At 40.4% G+C, this 21,857-nt stretch overlaps 1 protein-coding gene across 2 annotated transcripts in view; it reads left to right on the top strand.

The window, feature by feature from the left end:
• The window catches only part of Adamts12 (ADAM metallopeptidase with thrombospondin type 1 motif 12), a 231,404-nt gene that overhangs the window by 104,245 nt on the left and 105,302 nt on the right, over window positions 1–21,857 (top strand). For both annotated transcript variants that reach the window (XM_075975878.1, XM_075975877.1), the window contains exons 4-5: window positions 19,077–19,273; window positions 20,124–20,207. In XM_075975878.1, coding sequence (XP_075831993.1) covers window positions 19,077–19,273; window positions 20,124–20,207 — 281 coding nt within the window. The remainder of the gene's footprint in view (window positions 1–19,076; window positions 19,274–20,123; window positions 20,208–21,857) is intronic.

The following is a 21,857-nucleotide window of genomic DNA, read 5'->3' as shown; positions in this document are numbered from 1 at the left end:
TGCCTAGGGTTTGAAATCAATTTATCCAATTATAACTCCATAAAAAGTTGGAACTCTGAGCAAATGTAAGTTAGCTATTGTGCAATACAAAGTAAGAATAATATGCACAAAACTAGTTATTTTAGAATTCTGAGCTATCGGAACAAATTGCCACTTCATAATGCATCATTTCAGTGTGCAAAAGCCTGATTACCAACATGGATCAAGGACAAAGAGAAGAGGATTTTTAGAAGCTAATCACAAAATATAATATTTTAGTAAGCTTTATTCTCAAAGTATATACTTTCAAATAACCAAGTTTGATTGATTTCCTGATTCCATTTGTTCCCACATAGTTCATTTCTGTCCGGTTGAAGTCTAAGTCAGTCAATTTCTAAATCAGTTCTTCTTCTGATATAAGAATGGCCCATCTGGTCCTGGCCCAGTATGAGTTCTGCCCAACCAATGTCATATGTGACCATTTGTCTAGCTAAAGTAGTCAAGTATACATAGTAGAGTTGTTGCTATTCAAACTCTTAGATCTTTCCTGTCTAAAGATGCAGTTTTGTCTAGCAGAAGCTTTGACCACGCCTGAAAGAAAACCAGAAACCATTGTAGAGGAAGTCCAACCAGATATGATGTCCACCGTTGTAAGAGTAGGAGTAAAACACTCCCCTGGTATATTACAATAACTTTACAAAACTAAACTGGATAGTGGAGCCATAGCAAATCCCAGGGCCATGTATAATACAGGGTGAACCATCGTTGAAGCGTTTGTATTGATAACAATAACTGACATCCTACAGGACTACTAATGTTAGCATATGACAATGACATCAACATATTGAGACTACTGTAACGTTTATGCTAAAATCACCTTTACAAATGTACTAGCAACTGCTATTAATAGGAACTTACTTGTGCAAAAGATGAGTGATTTCTTTCCACAATTTGACCATTTGACCCATAATGAGAGAAACTCCAACAACACTGTTAGCTCAGTTAAGTAACACAGACCATGCAGACAGAGCCTGGCCATTCCAGCATCTTTCCTGCATGACAGCATACAAAAACACCAGCAAGATAAAGAAGTAATTTGACTTGTTGGTATTTGGCTACATATAGTAAGTACTAAAGAAATGTTATACTTTTGAATGCCCTGTCAATGACATTTTTTCTAAACTTAGGCTCTTATCTTGAAAAGACAACATCATGAACGTGAATAAACACTCATTTTAGATGCCACAACAGCTCTTTCCCACTCTTCAGACATAACATATAGTTGGCTGTAGGCTGTTATTTTGACCCCTGCCTGTGGTCTTCCATTTGTGAAGCTGTTTGCAGGAAATCAAAACACCCAGGAGACTAATGATTTAATCATTTGGAATGTATATATAGCCATGCCATTTTGGCAACCCTTGTTCATGTTTTCCCTTCCTGGGGAGCAGGTGTTTAGTAGAGGCTACCATATTCTCATCTGAAGTAGAGATAGTGACCAGACTAGATTATTCAGATACATACTTTGAATGCTAATTGCCCAGGATAGCTAACCCTTGCCTTCCCCACCCCCTATCTTATGGGTGCATGGCCTAGCTCACATCCAGAAGACAGTGTTCTGCAGCTCTCCTTCCTGTCCACTAGCCTCACATTCTTCCTGCCCCATACTCCAGAGGAGGTGGTAGAGATACCATGTAGAACCGGGCACTCACGGGTCATATTTTGTCAGCACATTGATCAGGTATGAAGCTCCGCACTCACAGTTTCTTCCCCCAGGAAGAGCAGGTCAAAGTTGCAGCTGGGTCACACTCCTCACCTTGGGATGGAGCAGTGCTCCAGGAAACACATAGCACTTTGAAGATGTCTTAAGTTGAGAAGACTTTGAATGCACCAAACCTATTGACGACCATAGCTCATCCTTTCTGCCGCAAACATGGTCTACATATTTGTGCTAGCAAAGCCATCTAACAGAACATGGGGTTGACTTGCTCACTTAATTTATTGAATACTGTTCCGAACACAAAACAGAATAGTCCTGTGGGTGTGCTTTGCAATAATGTGAACTTGGAAACTTGTCATGTTGGGGATAGTGTGTATTTTTAAAATCTCTCGTTCAAACTTGAGAACTAATGAAGACTCAGTGGCTTTCTGTTTACCAAGTTCTGCTTTTGTTTCTCCGGAGTTTGAATTCCCCAGCAAGCAGCTAATAGTGCTCACAGCTATTGCTGACTGGACACCTATATGCAATCAATCTTGATAAGACAATATGTGCTAAAGGGTGTAATCATAGCTCATGATTGGCTCTTTTGGTATGCTGATTGTTCCCTTTGCTGCGATTCCCATTAGGAAGCAAACTGAGGAAATGAGGAACCCGTTCCCTAGTTTGAGAAGCATCAGTTCGGCGCTTACAGCTTCAGATTCTGAGCCTTTGTCTACAGCTCCAGTTTGGAGTTTGTTGCTTTGTTTGTTTGGTTTGTTGGTTGGTTTTTGCTAGAAGTTGTTTAAAACCAAGATACAAGTCATTACCAAGCCTTGAGTTTATATTAACAGTAAGACTGAGCCCACTGGTAGAGAGAGGTATATGCCTTTAATTCCAGCACCCGGGAAACCAGTCTGGTCTACAGAGAAAGTTTCAAGACAGCCAGGGCTATACAGAGAAACCCTGTCTCGAAACCCTCTTACTCATTCCCCGCAAAAGACTAGACTGAGCTGTGTGGAGTCTAGAAATCCCTCTCAGGCTCCATGCTCACGAGTAGCTGACAAACACAAAATGGACTTGGTTATTTTTGCATGTGCATTTTTGTTGTTATTGTTCTTTTTGTCTTATTGTGGTTTTGCCTGTTGCAGTTTTCTTTTTTGATGTTGTTGAGAGGGACAGAGAGAGCTAGAGACAGACAGAGGCAGAGAGACACACAGAGAGGGAATGAAGTTGGTTGGCTAGGATCTGAGAGGAGTTGGTAAAGGGGAAAAATATAATTAAAATCTATTGTTGGAAGAAATTTTAAATTAAAAAAACTAAACTTGAAAAGATTCCAGAAAAATGAATCCTGATACATTGTCCTGATACATGAGGAGACTGAGACAGGGCAAAATAATAGTTCAAGAGAATATCCAGAGGTAATTTAGGATTTACTAGGGAATGCTAATCAACAAAATGGCGATGAAGATTGCCGTCTCCCTGCTGCATGCATCCTTGTCATCACTTTAGCCCTCTAGGACCCATTGCATTCTCTGTATTGAGTAGCAATTGCATCTTTGAGGGTAATGATGATGGGGCAGCAAAGCTAAGGCTGCAGACGTGTTCAGGAGAGATGCCGGACGAGGGAGGCCCTGGTTGTATTGTTGGCTTCTGTCATACAGTTTTCATATGTGGAAGGATATGCGTTTGTATTTGTGGACACAGTCCTGTTCTTCAGGAGAGTAGCAGTAGAGAGTGGTGTTTAAAGCCTACAGTGGACTTGGAAAGCTGCTACACAGACCCTAGAGTCTAGGGTCCCGGATGGGCCAGCTGCAGCTCACCAAGGACTTTAATTTAGAGCATCCTAAGCCATCTGTGGCTCCAAAATCGTTCCCATGTGTTTGAAAAGGAAGCAAAACTGGCTAGTCAGCTATAAAAACGTCTATGCTATCTAGCAGCAGGGCCAGGTCACCGAAGATTGTTACCCCTGGGAGGAGTCAGTAACATAATATCTTGGAAAGTTCCGTGTTCATTTGGACGGGGAAATTAGGGTGTGCTTGGAAAGGGGTCACTCTCAATGTTCTGGGGACACATTAAATGGGCCAACCAGTTACTCTCCAGGCGAGGATGTGGGTGTGCAAGTTTCCATCTGGGTCCCATCACTGGGGGCAGGAGACAGCACTTGAAAGTGGGGGAGATAACAGTTGTAGCCAGAAAGAAGAGGAAGAAGTGGCCACACCATTTCTAACATACTGTTCTCTTTTGTGTTTGCCCTAGCTGAGTCTTCTATCTCTGGTTGTCTATCCTAGCTAGGCTCTTAGTCTGCTTGCCCACATGCCCTATATGCAGGGCAATCTTCCCAATAGTTTCTAGGACAGACGAAGCTGTGTTCTACCCAAGATGTTCTACCCTGCTGTAGGAGGATTCTCTGGTTTTACACATGGGGCCATCATCTCGATCTCAGCTTAAATACCACTCACTCAACAGTGTTTTTTCCTGATCCACTGTTGAAGATGCATTTCCCCCTTATAGTTATTTATTCAAGCAGTTAAGTTTTTGTCTTTTATAGTGCATATACCAGCCTCTAATTTATGACTGACTTTTCTCACTTGTTTTTAAGTGACTATTCTGTGCATGTGTGTGTATGGGTGATATATGTGCACATGAGTATGCACACATGTGTAGGCCAGATGTCAATGTCAGGTACCTTTTCAGTCACCCCCCTACCTTATTTTTTTGATATAAGGTCTCTCAATAAACATGTATCTCACTGATTCAGCTATACTTGCTGACGAACATATTCCAGAGATCTTGTCTCTATACTTTTAGTGAAGGAATTTCAGGCATGCATTGGCAAGACTGACTTTTTATGTGGTGGCTGGGGTTAGGAATGCAGATCCTCAGGTTTGCAAAGCAAGCATTTTGCCAAATGAACCATCTCATTAACCTAAATCTTTCCATTTAGGGTCAAGGTCATGGTCAAAGGACCATGTCATTATTTGTTTGCTGCGGCCCTTCCATCACCAGCAGGATGACTAGCTCATAATGAAAGCTTAATAAGATATTTGTGTTAATAAATATCAAATCTTATTCATAAGGTGTTAATAACTATGTTAAAGTTAATAAAAAGTCAAGAAAGATTTATTTATTTGGGAATAGAAAATAGAGGCATGATGCTCTTCTAGAATGACTTGTAAAAGAGGCCTTTTTATGATTTGGACCTCCTTCATCCGCTACTCCAGTTACAGTAACGACATTCAGTGTCAACTGAACACACAGGACGGTACACATTTCTTTCCCTGTTAGAGAGACTTCATGTGAGCATTGACTCGACTGGCTGTTTGGGATATCAGTGGTTTCTATTCTTCCCCCACAAATCACCAAGGATCCATCTGATTCTGTTTCTAAATTCCCCACGTGTACGTGAAGCTTTTCATGATGTAGTCATATCTGTTAGAAAGAGAAAAGCACAAAATTTAACTCCATTTAGAAGTTAGAAATTATCTTTTGAGAGGTTACAGGATTTTCTTAGCATCAATGGCAAGTATTATACTCTAAGTCTTGATTTGTGTGACTCTCTCACTCTATCCTTTCTTACCCTTCAGAAAATACTTGTCTTATATATTGTTTTCATGGTAGTTTAATTGCAACATAGCTTAAGTTTCTACACAGACGTCTTGCTAAATTAGCATACAATCCTTTTCCTCTTTTGAGTATAATTCTATGTTTATGGATAAGTTTTTAGTTCAATACTATACAGTTATTTTTTTAAATTCTCAAGCAATTAAAACACATCAAGATACAGTTTGAATGAAGTCAGAAAACAAATAGGAGCAGATACATCTAATTGCACCACAGATAAATCACATTAACACACAGCAGTAACAAATTCACTTAGGTTCATGCAGCAGTTCTGACCACGTTGTGAAGCTAACAGAAAGGTTGTATAGAAATAGTGTTCTCCAGTTAGTGAACTTGATCTTGTGCAGAGGTGTCAGAAGTCAGTAATTCTAAATGTTAGTAATTCTCAACCCTAATGTGTTGAAGGAATAAGGAAAAACGTAAATATATTGTAGGCTGCAGAAATAAGGTTTGCAAAAGCTGAGAAAAGAAATACAAAGAAATGAGGAAGTATTACATAAACTGTTTGGTGATGGATTAGAATCAGGGGTGTCTACATAATTCATATATATCAGCATGAACTCATATATAGAGAGAGTTATATAGAGAAGTACAGACTAGTTAGTATATTTGCACACACACTCATTTGAGGCAGGGCTGGGGAGTTGAAAAGGCAAGAGACAGAGATAGTTTAAAGAAGAGTGTAGGCTTTGCCATAGCAAGGAGTTGGCATTTATTTAGTATTTATTATTGTGTGCTGGGTTCTTGACACACCAAGGTGTGTTTGCTAGACATACCTTGCCAATCTCATTCTGCAGAGAGAAAAATGGAAGTCATATTATAATATCACATGAAGCTGCTGTTTCCAGATCACTTTGTGGTATATACACATATGTATGTATTCATGCATGTATGTATGTATTATGTATGTACGTATATTACCTAGATTTCTCTTGGGAGAGTAAAAAAGAATGCCATCCAGTAATATGAGCATATCCAGCACACAGAACTCAGTTTCTTACACCCCTCTTGCCAATTGTGCTGGTGCAGAGGAGTGGGGCATGTTGAAGGGGCAGAGACAAGAGAATAACACTTCCTTTCTCTAGGAAAGGAAACAGGCTTTATGAGATAAGTGGATGAATTCATGGATGGCTCAGGAAATACAAAATGAATATGGAACCAGACAGTAAAAGTGTTGCGGGCCAAATTAAGTGAGTCCTCAGTAGCCAAAGCTCAGCCACTTGAACCTTGAAATAGAGTGATAACACTGGGTTATACTCTATCCAATAAAATTAATATAGAAATAAATATCCATATTTTACAAGTTCATCATTTAAAGAATGATGACGAAAAGACAATTATTCCTCCCAGTGGGATTCCTATTAAAATTTGAATAAAATAGTAGAAATAAAAAAATCACTATTTGGCAAAGCTGTAGTTTTAAAGCAAGAACCAACCATGTTTACTGAGATAAATGTATAAGATAAATAATGAGAAACAAGAGCTTTCAATAATTTAATAATGTCAGTGTCTTCCCATGAAGTGTCCACTAATTATAATTTGACAATGGCAACTTCACAGGAGAGAAATCTGCCAAGCATTGATCAGGCAAGTAATAAGAGACCGGAAATTAATAAAATGAATGGGAAGGAGGGGAATTTCATGCAGAATGAACAGCATATAGAAATAGTCAAGAAATAAAAATAAATAGACAAGGGACTGAGGAAGAGAGAGAGGTGGTAGGGCTGAGACATTGGGTAGGTAGAAGGCAGGGTTAGTTTAAAGGAGCATTAGGCTTTGGGGATGTTATAGATTGACATTTATTTTATACAGGGTTCTATTTTAGACATAGACATATCTTACTAACCTCAGTTTACAGATAGAAAACTTAAGTCACATTTTAACATCATCTGAAATGGCTGATTCCAGCTCTTTTTGTGCTAGATGGGTACTGATGTCATGGCTTACTAACTGTAGAGTTCCATGAGATAGTCCTTGATGAACTCTGTGCTTAAAAATACGTGATATTCAGACTCTGCATCCTCTCCAGCATAAGCTGTCCTTTGTAAATTTAATCTTAGTCATTCTGACAGGTGTAAGATGGTATCTCAGTGTAGTTTGGTTTGTATTTCCCTGATGATTAAGGATGCTGAGCAATTCATTAAATGTCTTTTGGCCATTTGAGTTTCTTCTGTTGAGAATTCTCTGCTTAGTTCTCCACCCCATTCTAAATTAGATTATTTGTTATTTTGTTGTCTAATTTCGTGTGTGTGTGTGTGTGTGTGTGTGTGTGTGTGTGTGTATGTATATTGGAGATTAGCTTTCTGTCATATGTGAGGTTGGTGAAGCTCTTTTCCCATTCTGTAGGCTGTCATTTTATCTTATTTTCCATGTCTTTTGCCTTACAGAAGCTTCTCAGTTTCAGGAGGTTCCATTTGCTGATAGTTGTTCTCAGTGTCTGTGCTACTGGTGTTCTGTTTAGGAAGTAGTATCCTGTGCTGATGTGTTCAAGGCTACTTCCCACTTTCTCTTCTATCAGGCTCAGTGTAACTGGCTTTATGTTGAGGACCTTGATCCACTTGGACTTGAGTTTTGTGCAAGGCAATAATAGTTATGGATCTATTTGCAGTCTTCTACATGTTAACATCCAGTTCTATCAGAACCATTTGTTGAAGATGTTTTTCTTTTTCCATTGTACCTTTTTGGCGTATTTATCAAGAAACAGGTGCCCATATGTACATAGATTAATGTCAGGATCTTCAATTTGATTCCATTGATCCACGTGTCTGTTTTTATGCCAATATCAAACTGTTTTTATTACTATAGCTCTATAGTAGAGCTTGAGGTAAGGGATGGTGATGCCTCCAGTAGTTTCTTTATTGTACAGGATTGTTTTAGCTACTTTTTTGTTTTCCATATGAAGTTGAGTAATGTTATTTTAATGTCTGTGAAACATTGTGTTGGGATTTTGATGGGGATTGCATTGAAACTATAGATTATTTACCATTTTTATTATGTTAATCCCATCTATCAAAGAGCATGAGAGATCTTTCCATTTTATGATGTCTTCTTCAGTTTCTTTCTTTGGAAACTTAAAGTTCTTGTCATAAAGGTCTTTCCCTTGTTTGGTTACCCCAAGATATTTTATATATGTGGTCATTGTAAAGGTGATGTTTCTCTGATTTATTTCTAGGCCCATTTATCATTTGTGTGTAGGAGGACTACTATTTTTTTTTTAGTTAATCTTGTATCCTGCCACATTACTGAAGGTGTTTATCAGTTGTAGGAGTTCCCGAATAGAGCTTTTGGAGTTACTTATGTATACTATCACATCATCTGCACAAAGTGACAGTTAATTTACACTCATGTTTAATTTAGACTCTTCCTTGTCCGTGCCATCCTATATCCTTGTCATTTAAAACCCCAGAAGATGATGGGAAATATCCCATAAGACAGCTTAGAAAGATATGCAGGTTTCTTTGGTGGTTGAGATGACATTTGTCAGTCTTTGCATCCTTAGAACCATGATCAACAATAGAAAATCTTATGGCAAACTGTAGAAGCTGGACTGATTCTAGAAGCTCAACATTGTTTCATGTAAATAAATACGTTTCCCATTTGGTCAGTTTTCTTTCTCTCCTAAGGAGGAAAGGGACAGATGGCTTCTGGTTGTGTCCTCCTAGAACCGGCATGCTTTTTAAGGCTCTACTTGTCATCTAGTGTCCTGTTAATAGTGGTTCCTCTGTGAAATAAGTAGGGGAGACTTGAGGTTTTTAACCGTCTGTGATTGCTCAGAAAATCCGCTGGAGCCAATGCAGGCACGAGAGTCCCTGAAGGTTGCCGCCAGTGTTTTTCTTCAAGTTGACATTTATCGGAAACCTGGGAAAGGCAAGGTGACAGGGATTTTTAGGATTTGTGGCTGAGGAGATTTCTCCATCTTCATTTCAGATGGCTTAAGGTATGTGGCAGGGAGCTGTGCTGCCAGTCTCATGTGCTTTGTGTCTTCCACCTGAGTCCCCACAAGTTCATTTCTAGTTTGCAAAGGGCCTGGGTGAGGAGGTCCACCTCTGACTGTGGTTATCTGAAAGGTCTCGTCATGTATGATGTTTGCTTCCATGGTATATGGCAATCTTAAAATGCCTTTACCCTGGCCTGGGTGAGCTTTATTTTCTTTGGTTTTAAGTTACATTTTGAATATTTAAGGTCCAAGGAGAGCCTTCCAGTAACTCTAAATATTAAGAATTGAACGGATTATCATAACTGATCCTGGAATTGGGCTAGGTTGTGGGGATCAGTTGTTAGTGCCCAGAGGATGTGATCTGTGATCTACTCTTTATGTAGAGATGTGGAGGTCATCAGATCGCATTTACTGAAAAAAAGTTGCAGTCAGCCACAGCTCAAATTGGATGGAAGGAAGATAGAGATTTTGGAAAGGAGTTGCAGTCTCCTCCCACTGCAATATCCAGAAGAGGATGTAGGTTCTAAGAGCCAGATGTTGGGAAATAGATCCTAGGAAAAATTGCCTCACAGATGAAATACAGCCAGGACATGTTGTAACCAAACAGTATTAGTTAAACTTATCTTGTTTCAAATGATCAGTGCATTATATAAATGTTTTTCCAGACCTGGAATTATATTTTGTATGGTGATTTTGTCATGCTACTTGGTGTATCACATCTTCAGTCCTGAGGCTGATGTTCTTGGCTCTCAGCCCACTCAAATAAGAAAGACAAATCCAAGGTTAGGACTCTCCAGGTCTCAGTGGTAGTGCTGAGAGCCATTGGCTCTGGATTAGATATTAGGACAGTTATAGATAGTTTTTGTATGAGCTTGGACATTGCTTAATGAAAATGCTATTTAACTAATTATAGATTCATAAACAGTAGTCAATACAATAAAGAAATCTCATGAATCTTCCACTCAGTTTATCCCACTGCCGGCATCTTATGAAACTATAGTGCAGTCTCAAGTCATCGGGACACTGACCCTAACAGAAGCCACCGAGAACATGTGCAGTCTTCTAGTTTAGTCCTTTGGTGTTTGTCAACTAGTCCTCTGTAGTTTGGTCCAATGAGTAGTTTTGTGCATAAACAGTCCATATACTGAACTCTACCCTGATGAGGCTGCTATTGAAAGTCATATGAGCCTTCTTGCTATGGCTTTCTATTTCTATGTCTTAACTTCTGGAAACCACTCATTTTAAAGTAACCCTTCAAGGAGTGACTTGCTTCAGTAATAATAATTTTCTGAAGGGTAGTTCTACTTTCTGTTGCTGAGTCTTCCTTGCACTATAATGGTTTAAAACCACACCTCAGGTTGTGATTGTCATGCTGGAAGCTGCTATAGTCACCAATATATTCTCTTACATTAATGTACATGTCTATTTCTCTGGGAGAAATGCCCACTAGACTCTGGCCCATATGGCAATTGAATGTGGAGTTTTATAAGGTGTTGCTGAATTGTTTTCCAGAATAACTGTGTAGTCGAAGCATGTGAGAGACCCCAGCTCCCACATCCTCAATAGTACTGGTGTTGGGTCTTTCTCTTTGTTTCTAGCCTTGCTGGTAAATTGTAGTAATACCTCATTCTGCTTTTTCCTTTATATATGCTTTAGTTGAATACAATTTCATCATCTTCTCCTTCTCTTTCTTCCCTCCAATCTCTCCCATGGTCTTTTTCCCACTCTCAAGTTGATAGCCTGTGTTTCTTTGATATTAATGTTCGCTGTGCACAGCACCACACACACACACACACACACACACACACACACACACACACACACTCAAAATATCTTTCTGCATGCTTTTCTGGTATGTCATATGTTCTCTTCATATCTTTTGATTATTTTCTTCTGGGGAGTTCTTTGTTTTTTGGAGATTCTTTATACCAGTTTGCTCATCTAGTTCTAATCACTCCCAAAGTTACTCTTGTCCAGGAACATATCTTATGGAATATCATTCGCTTTAGGACACAGAATTTGTTTGACTTTGACCTGGGATTTTGTGGGCCTTTGATTTTGTTACCAGTACTCTCCTGTGGGACTGGGTCTTGGGGAAGTAGATGGCCATGGAAAACCTAATTTTAGGAAGGAGCAGCGGATGAATCACCATGAGAACACTTAGAACAGCAAATCCATATGTTGAATTAATATTCCTGAGTGAGCAAGGGGTCTTCCAGGACAGTTGAAGATGGGTCTGTTCAGTGTCTGTGGGATCCAGATTCCTATCATAGCTGACCCCTGACTGTTAGCTTGAGCTCACCCGGATGGTTGATCTACTCAACATAGTGTGGCTCGTTGTCTCTTTGGGTGATTTTCTCCTGGAACAAGACATTTATAGAGGATTGCCCAGATTACTGCTTCTCTTCTGTTCATTGACAGGGAGATAAGCTCTCTTATCTTGGCTACTCCTCCACAGATAGAGGTGGAGAGACAAGGAGAAGGAAGTCTCAGGGCATGCCCAGTGCTGACATGTATCATGTGACACTATTCCTAGGGCCACATGAACAATTGTTCACCCCAATAGGGAATGGACAACAGGACAAAGTAAGGATGCCATCAAAGTCCTGCTTGGTGAGCCAATGAGTTTCTTTGGATTACTTAGAGGACAAGAATTAATTCAAAGGCTGCTGCATTTCTGAAAGTTCACTCCTGCATGGATGACAGCTCATGAAAGCTGCAAAGCCAGAGGTCACTGCGTAGCTTTTAGGCGGCTAGACACGTTGCAGAGCACCTCTTCAGGCAGCTCAGATGCTCTGAGAGTATCTTCCTGCTGTCCTTACTACCTTGGGTACAGAAAGGCTTCGTACATCTGGTAAGTTTCAGGAACATCTTGAAGCTTTTGAGTTGCTTACTTCCTGAGGTTTTTGTTTTTTGAGACAGTGTTTGTGCTTTGGAGCCTGTTCTGAACTAGCTCTTGTAGACCAGGCTGGCCTCGAACTCACCAAGTTCTGCCTGACTCTGCTTCCCGAGTGCTGGGATTAAAGGCATGTGCCACCACTGCCCAGCCTGTTTCCTGAGTTTTAAGGAACTTCGCTTCAGGATGGAGCACTTCACCTCCCTCCTGAACACCATGAGTCATGAGTGTCTTCCCTCTAATGTACAATGTTTTCGCTCAGAGGAAATTGCTAGGCAACAGCCATAGCTCTCCATCAGCCTCTGGTCCCCAGGCTGATCTGGCCTTTGTGAGGGAGACTTGGTGTCTCTTTGAAACCAGCCAGAGAACTCTGCTGGGTCTAATGTCCTGTCCCCCCGGTTGTTATCATTGTCTGAGCACAGCTGTTTAACTGACTTGGGATTTACAAATTAATGAGTGTGCTGTGGTACTCAAAAGCGTCCAGGTCCTGTGCTGAGTCTTGAGTTACACAAGTCCCTGAGACATGATCCAGTTCTTGGGTGAAGTCTTTCCTCAAGGGAGGATGCTGAGTCTACACCAGTGAACTGATCCAAACCGAAGAGCAATATGTGAACCACAGAGTATTGAAGTAAAGAAGTTAACAGTGGCAAAGCAACTATATTTACCGTGTTTAGTAGTAGAGAAAAGCCTACCTTTGCTTTGTAAAGAGTCATATAGTTTTTGGTTATAGCATCATTTTGACCTTTACTACATGGAAACCAACTGCAGGACTTCTTTTCTCCTGAGGGACAAGGAAGCTCTTATATTCCCAAATAAAAATAACCCATAAATGCTGAGAACATAATGTTCCTGAGTATTATTATTTGAACCTTCTCTGTTCCCCTTTCTCTGACTTCCCTTGTCAGATCTGTGGTATTCCAGAGGGCTTAAACAACTATGCTCAGGACCTCTAGACTGCTTAGAAAATATGCCAACAAATTATATTGTGCTCTCTACCTTTCTTTCTTTCTTTCTTTCTTTCTTTCTTTCGTTCTTTCTTTCTTTCTTTCTTTTTCTTTTTTTTTTGTTTTTTTGAGACAGGGTTTCTATGTGTAGCATTGCAGCCTGTCCTGGAACAAACTCTTATAGACCAGGCTGGCCTTGAACTCACAGAGATCCGCCTGCCTCTGCCTTCCAAGTCCTGGGATTAAAGGCATGCACCACCACCACCCAGCTCTCTCTCTCATATCTGATGTCACAATAATGTTTTGTAAAGTAAACATACAATTTTATAAACATGGTGAAACATTGTGAAAAATGACACAAAATATTGCCGACTAGATATTTTGTAGTATCTGACAATTACTTTAGTATGGGAAACCTAAGAATTCTGGGCAAAGAACATTTTAAAAAATGAAGTACTTGATTATGATGAGGTAGCCAAGCAAGAAAGGTGCTTTTTGACAAGACTATCAACATGAGTTTGATAATTTGTCCACGTGGAAGGAGAGAACCTTCCTCTGACTTCCATATGATTACTGTGTCATACACAGACATATGCAAAATACTTAAGTCAATAATATAAAATATTAAAATAAACCTCTTATGATACAGATAGTAAAATAGTGATGAGGTTCTGAGGAAGGGGGAGGAGGAAGGGAAGAGAGAGCGGGGGATAGATAAGGTCAAATGCTCTAACAAAGATGGCGGCAGCCTGGCCTCTGAGGCTTCTGGATGGTTCTCACGACATAGAAAATAAGTCTCAGAGCTGACACTAGCTGATCCATAGTGAGTTCCATTTTGTTACTGGCCTGGAGATGAGAGTGGATTTAACAGTGCATCACCTCTCCTCAAATTACAGTGTAAAGAGTTAAAATAATTGGTTCACAATTGCCCAAGGAAGGAACCGGAGTAAGAAACAACCGTGTCTCAGCCCGCTTGATCCACGCCATCCCATGCATGCCTGTAGGTCATCTGGCTGGGCAGCTCAATAAGTAACTAATGTTCCTTTAGTGGTAAATCTGTAGGGACAACATCCTAGAGCCAAGACAAGTACTCCTCAGAGAAGTTGCCCTGGTCCCATGTTTGGGAGTGAGAAGAGGGCTCTATATTCTTAGGGTAAAAGAATAAAAGAAGGGTGTCCAGGGTTTGTGGGAGCTGATTTTACATTTCTGTACCTGCTATTAAACCCTCCCCATCCCTGTAAGCATATCCTGCAGCATTGGTAAATCCTGACCCCTAGAAGTCCCTCAACCTTGGTTGTTTTCTCATTGTTTTCTCTGTGTAATAAGGACATGAGATTTAATTTCTCCTTTAAATGTTTGCTTTAGCCCTCCCTTTAAAAGGAAGGATCATCAAAAGATCTCCAAAGCTGTCATGATCAGGAGATGGTGGATAGAATCCAGGGGGACTCCACAGAGGAACATAGTGCTAATTCATTATTTGACAACATCCATGGTCATGAGATGGTGGGTAGCATCCAGGGAGACTCCACAAAGGAGCACAGTTTTAAATCACTACATGACATATCCTTGAGGCTGCTACCAGCTCTCGTGTTCTCTGAGCTGAGCAAACAAAGGTTTCCTCTGCCCATGTGCAGTCCTCAGTTTTATGCTGTGGCACACGCTTGCCAACCATCTTCCTGGCAGGAAGTAGACCGTGGCCTTTTGTAGCAGAGTTCCAGTAGTGCTAGTGTGTGCATCCGCTACACAGCTAGTGGTATTGATCTCTTCAAGCTGGCTCGGGCCATCCTTCCAGGTGCCTCCTATAGGATGCTCATTTTCATTCCAGAGAAAGTTTGCTTCACTCGCTGTGGCTCAAAAATGTTTTTAGCCTTAGGTAATTTGCTATCTGGCCCTCTGAACTGGTCATCTTTGAAGTGAACACAGCTGTCTGAAGATAAACAAGAGAGGCAGCCTAAGCCTAAACATTGGTAGTTCATAGACATCCTAAATAAATACCCTCCCTCCAGGCTAAGGTGGGAGCAGAACGTAAAAGCGCTAGAAAAAAAAAATCCAATGAAATATCCATCTCCAGAGCCCTGATTGCCACTGTCCTTCACTGAGAATACATCATAGAGGAAGAAGGAGATCATGGACATTGTAAAGCTTCATAAACACCATCTTTAAATAGAACACAAACAAAAGAGACATTTTAAGATCCCTTCAGATAGTCAGTGATCAGAATGAGATGAGAATATGGGACGATTGGATACATTATTGTTTGATAAATTGCCCATCTCATTCATTGCCAACTCTGGTCAGGAAAAGTAATCCAACTGATGCGATATCTAGCCCCAAATGTGTTTTCCCCTCTCCTACCCTCTCCCTCTTATAGAAATGCGCTGACGCATTTCTCACAATGAAGACCAGATGCGGAGAAGGCAGCTGGGGGCGGCAGAAAGACAAAAAGCTAAATAGTCAACAGAGTGGGTAATGAATCCCACATGCTTAACCATGGACCGAACACTGTCGACAGTCTGCCTGTAGCTCCGTGACTGAAGAATTGTTGAGTAATGAAGACTTTCACACCTCACCCATAACAATATGAGAAGCTTCCTATGGTCTCTTGGTTCTCACCAGTGAGTTTCTTCTGCTGAACATGTTCACAAAAAGGGCTTAATTCTGCAAATTACCTTTCGTATGGAATACAGAGTTGTCAGTATGTGCAAGAAACCCATGTTGGTACCTGAGTACACTCTTCTCTTGACACTGAGACTTGCTTTGGTTTTAGAGCTAGCAATGCTGTGCTGCATGGCGCTTCATTAGGGGAAATGCAACTTTCCAGACATAACAGCCTAAGAAGGGGAGTGTTCTAAGTCACTGCTATGTTTCTTTAGATTACAGATGCCTGCTCTCGATGAGAGAGCTATATGGAAATGGAGGTGATGCCTTATTTATGGACAGGAAGGAGACATCTATGACCTGTTTCTCAAGGAGCTCATGCTTCCTCCTTGGGTTTTTTCCTTTTCTTTGTGGAGGTTCTATTGGAACCAAAACAAACAAACAAACCAAAAAAAAACTTGTTATTAAGGAAATCCACCAAGGAAGTGGAAGAGCAAGAGTTTAACGGTGGCATAATCCCCAGAAGACCATGTGTTAATTCTTATTCCCTAGAAGGATGAGAATAATGAAGGGGGGTGTCTGATAAAGAAAAAAGAAGAAAAGAAAAAAAGAGGATGAGGAGCCAATTAGAAAGCAGAAGTGGACCAGTAGGGGGGATAGAAACAAGTCATTTTGAGGGTAAATAGGATCAAAATAACTACATACACGCATAAAAAGTTCCTAATTAAGCTCACTGTATATAACTAATTAATTCTAATAAAAATGCTAACTAAAAGAATCTCCTGTATTGGTCAGCCCAATACTTGAGCTCGGTGGAAAGCACTGGGCATTCTTACAGTTTTGAGGAGCACATTCTCAAGATGCAGAGAATCAAGAGAAAGAGGGGCTACATCTAATAAAGTGGGTAGGATTCCTGTACTTAACCAAGCCCCCTAAAGCCTCTTCCAAAACCTGGGAGCTTGTGTGGTGGACTGCCTGGGCTCCACACACTTGACAACAGCAGTTTGAACAGTCCCATGAGAAGGGGAAGAAGTTTAGGAGTCATGATTATACGGAGGTTTCTTTGGAAATTCATACTTCACCATGTAATGTAATTGGAGAAGGAAAGTAGAAAATTATTCTACCACAGATGAGAATTTAACCATCTCCCTGTTTTTAAACTCCCACAGGACTTCCTTTAATGTTTACATAGCCCGGGATTGTTTTTCCAAGAGTACAACTTCAGTATTTTTAATCAAAACCCAAAATTAAAGAATTTGGCTTGACCCAGACCTATGTGGTCTTCATTTCTTTCGTCACTATTGTTTAATATTTGCCACTTTCATATAGACAGTAAAACTAAGGGGTTTTCTCCAGGCTCCTGGGCACTGGCAAGAAGACAGAGGAGTAGGTTTGAAATGGCTAAAGGTCTGAGGCAGAGCCTCAGGGAACAGCTTGTGCTAGATGCTTCTAAACACTAATGAGTAGAAATTTAAGAGAAGCAGCTTTTAGTTCAGGACAGGAGAGAATCTTCCAGAAAATCAGGATACCCTGAGCCTGTGAGTACCTTCTCATACACTGGGAGTGCTCTGGTTAAGTCTGCATGGATTAACAGAGATTAGGATGGGAAGATGAAGTTTGCCTCTTAACCCTCATGTTCAGCTACTTCAAGGGCGATAGGGTATCGGTAAGGGACAGGCAAGAGATGGATAATACTGGATTCCTGAAAGGAATCACCCAAGGCTGTTGTGCTAGATAGCTTTATATCAACTTGATATCTAAGTCATCTAAGAGGAGGGAACCTCTGTAAGATTAGTCTGTATACAATCCTGTAAGGCAATTTTTAATTAGTGATTGATAGGGAAGGGCCCAGCCCATTGGAGTCCCTGGTATGGTGATCTTGAGTTCTATAAGAAAGCAGGCTGAGCAAGCCATGTTGATCAATCCAGTAAGCAGCACTCCTCCATGGCCTCGGCATCAGCTCCTGCCTCCAGGCCCCTGTCCAGTTTGAGTTCCTGCCCTCACTTCCTCCATGATGAACTACAATGTGGAAGTATAAACCCTTTTCCTTCCCAGGTTGCTTTGGACATGGTGCTTCATCACATCAGAAGCCCTAACTAAGACACCCGGATGTTAGCTTTCCTTTGGCACAGCCCCTTTTGCTCAGTTCCTCTATCAAGCCCTCTCCTCAATTGCCTCCACAAGCCGGAGTCCACTGCAGCTCTTAGACTTGACTATTTCGGGCTGAGCATTCACTTCCCAGTGGGTGAAGCAGTGATTTTATTCCATTCTGATTTTCTGTAGACCTCTCTCAAGTTATGTGATCCTTGCTTATGTTACAGCATCCTGGCATTCAAGGGTGAGTGCACACAGCTTCTTTCCAACTAACCTTGTTACTCTAGAGCATCATTTAGATTGAGCTTTCCAAGCCATGAACCTCACGTACCAAATGTTTCTCATATGGAGGCCTATCACCTTGATAACTTGACTGTCATCCTTTGGGTTATTTCCAGTTTCTTGAGTCAGGATGCCCTGAGCCTTCTGAATTTTTTCTAGTTTGCATCTTCTCTAGTCTTATGTGTTTTTCAATGTTCACAGGAATATTGTAATAGACATGAAAGTGCATTAATGTGAGACAGAAAATCCTGGTTGCCTACTGACTGAATGGGCTTAGTAATTTGGGGAATATATTAGTATGTATTCTGTGAATCAGCTTTCTCACTTGTAAAATGGAAAGAGGGATATGTACATCAAATATATATGAAGCTAAAATTCAACACTTTAGTCCTAGTATATACTTACTGATTTGCCTATGGTAGACAATGAATAATTTAGAGAAAAAGGACACAAAAGAGAAAGCTCCCATGAGAGAGAGAGAGAGAGAGAGAGAGAGAGAGAGAGAGAGAGAGAGAGAGAGAGAGAGAGGATATTCACACACTCAACTCAGAGCATCACACATTAGGACAGTATTTGATCACTGAGTATACTCCTGGCCTTTTAACACTTTATATTGAAATAGGTACTCCCTTTGATAGCCCAAGATATCCTTGAATTTGCCATTCTTCTATTTTAACTTCTGAAGGAACTGGGATTACAGATGTGCCCACCACAAATCCCTGTAATATGTTTTTATTAGTGAAAGACTTATTCACTGAAATGAACCATGACATTTTAAAAGAAATACTTCTTGAATGTGTCTATAAGATTCCAATTTGAGAAATTGTGTTCAAGTTCATTTAAATTGATCTTATGTTCGTTTCACACACCCACACACACACAAGAACATTGCACTCGCATGTCATTAGGCAGACATTAAACACACAGCCTTGTGTTGTGGCAAATACAAGTGAATAATGTTTTTACATACAATACACATTAGATTTACATAATTTGGTTACTAACTATGCCTTCTGTTTTAATGTTCAGACAGTCTAGGTAACTCTGAGAAGCTAGAGCTACAGCGAGAGAAGTGGGAGAGAAAAAACTGGCCACGAAGAAGCCTCTCCCGGCGCTCCATAAGCAAGGACAGATGGGTGGAGACACTCGTGGTGGCTGACACGAAGATGGTTGAGTACCACGGAAGTGAGAACGTGGAGTCCTACATCCTCACCATCATGAATATGGTATGTCAGCCTGCACGAGGGGACAGTGCCTGACAAAGGAGATGTCCTTAGAAATGCTCTTTCCTCATCAAGGAATAGTACTGTCAGGCATGGTCATACAAACCTGCAGTCTCCAAATCTGGTAGGCCAGGGATGGGGGATTGCAAGTCTGAGGGTAGCTTAGGCTAGGTAGTGATAAACTGTCTCAAAATGATAAAAAAAAATAAGAAGAGATTTTGTTGTTGCTTCTTATAATACACCACTCACACAAACACATACATACACACACATGCACGCGCGCGCACACACACACGTGTTGGCATGCATACTCTTGAACAAAGCTATTGCTTGCCCCATTATATAGTAATGGACTTTCATACAATTAGTCTGTTCTTTAAAAATGTGCTTGGGAAAATTTCCCTGGGAAAACTTATAATTCATCACTTGCATATATCTGATTATTGTTATTTGCCAAGTGACTTGGTATTTTTAGGATGGCTTTGCATCTTCCGTTTCTGCTAGTCTTAGTCTATGAGAAAACTCAGGCAAAGAAATTGACCATGGTTTCCTCAAGGTAGTTAGAGCTAGAACCGGAATAAGTCTCTACTGCAGCACCAAGTGTCACGCTTCCTTTTTTTTATTATTGCTGTGCTTTACTTCCCGGGCAGGCGACCTGTCCTGCTGAGACACTTGTGGTTGGGAGGTTTTAACTATCAGCCATGAAGAGCAATAGACAAATTACAGTTGCTGAAAGAAGGAAATTAATCTTATCAAGGATTAGACCCCCACCTTAGCTATCCGACACCAAGGACCAGCCCTGCAAACACATACGTGCAGGCGACACTAAATGACTTTCTGTTTCTGACTCCAGGTGACGGGGTTGTTTCATAACCCAAGCATTGGCAATGCAGTCCACATTGTTGTGGTTCGACTCATTCTGCTTGAAGAAGAGGAGGTAAGGAAGGGCTTCCTCCCATTCTTGCTGTAGCCGTCCCGTTTCCACCCTCTCTTTTACGACAGTTCTTGATAAGCACATAGTCTTTCTGCAATCCGAAGGGAAGGAAAACAGTATTTCTGAGTTCTTTCCCTGGGACTTGAGCAGTCCTTAGTGGGAGATGGGGAAGAGTTTCAAAACTATTTAAGTTCTTCTCACCTGTGGTGGTAGTTATCATTACTACTAATGGGTTTTTCCTTGTTTTATTTTTTTCTTTTCCATCTTACAATGAAAGATATAATTACATTATTTCTCTGCTCCTCATCTCTCTTCCCTCCTGCCCTTCCATGTCCACTTCCTACCCCCATATTCATAATCCCCTATTCTTTAACTGTTGTTGCTAATGTACATATAAGCATATATGTACATACAAACCTGTGTGTCTGCCTCCTAAGTATGTGTGCCATCATATCTGACCTCGCTATTTGTCTATCTATTTATTTATTTATCTATTTATTTGTTTATTGTATTATTGAAATCCAACAACAAAGCCCATAGTGGTCCCACCTCCAAAGTAGAGTTCAAAAAATATCCAGCGCTCACCATTTCTGCAATCATTAAGTTGATTCAAGTCTTATTTTATGTTGCCTGGATCACTACTGTGAATTCTCAAATTGCCCATAATATATTCTCTGGGAAAATCGTTTTATATATAACTATAATGGATGATTTTAAATACAAGTTCAAACAATAACTTCAACCCCCAAGACTTCATTTTTAAAAAGCATCAATTCTGATTTCTTTGATCTACAGAGTTCTTTTATGGTCTTAATCCTTCCATCTTTTCAGTTTTTCCTTATGCTGTTCACTCCCTTGTTTCCAGCTCTTGAATGAGTTCTAGAATATGCAAGGCATGTTTTTTTTTTGGCACCATAGGCTGTGTACTTATCGATCCTAATATCTCAAAAATCCCTCCCTTGATTCTGCGCATGACTGGCAACTTCTCATCATGTAAGCCTTTGTTTGAGTACTAACTCCTCAGGGAATTCTCAATGTCCAACCCACTCAAAACTGGCCCCTCTTCCTATTTCTTCTTCATGGGATGATAGCACTTGTGCCATTCACTATGGTTCTTTGTGTTTATTTGCTACTTTGTGTATCTCAACTATTAGAGAAGGTAGCAGTGTGCAAGCAGAAACGGTGTTTTTTTATTCTGCGACATCCCCAGTACCTAACACAGTGAATGGAACATGAGTAAATGTACAAAGTGAAATTCAGTAAGTGAAGGAAACAGCCAAATTGATGAAATGCCTTTTAAGCATATTGACACACATAAGAAGGACCCTATTTACATCTCCAGCAAGAGATGTGGCTCCAAATGCCAGAAAAGGCAGTTATTTTCTTAACACTGCAAGTCTCCACCATCCATTAAAAAGATATTTTAAAAACTGTCTTTGAAGCCTAAGTTCCTTTCCCCTCTCTTCCCAGCCAGCCCCATTTCTTTTCATTACTTGGGGCATGTTTGGAGCATCATGGAATTCCATTGCTATAATATTTCTTCTTCTGTCATCCTTTTGTTAATAAAATTTATTCAAAACTTGGGAAGCAGGCAAAAATACCTACTAATGTCCATCTGATCCTCGGTGAACGGAACTTTGGTTGTGACTGGCT

Source organism: Microtus pennsylvanicus, chromosome 6 (assembly GCF_037038515.1).
Source record: "Microtus pennsylvanicus isolate mMicPen1 chromosome 6, mMicPen1.hap1, whole genome shotgun sequence".
Classification (NCBI taxonomy): Eukaryota; Metazoa; Chordata; class Mammalia; order Rodentia; family Cricetidae; genus Microtus; species Microtus pennsylvanicus.
The sequence above is the reverse complement of the archived record's forward strand: the minus strand, read 5'-3'. Positions and strand labels throughout refer to the sequence as shown.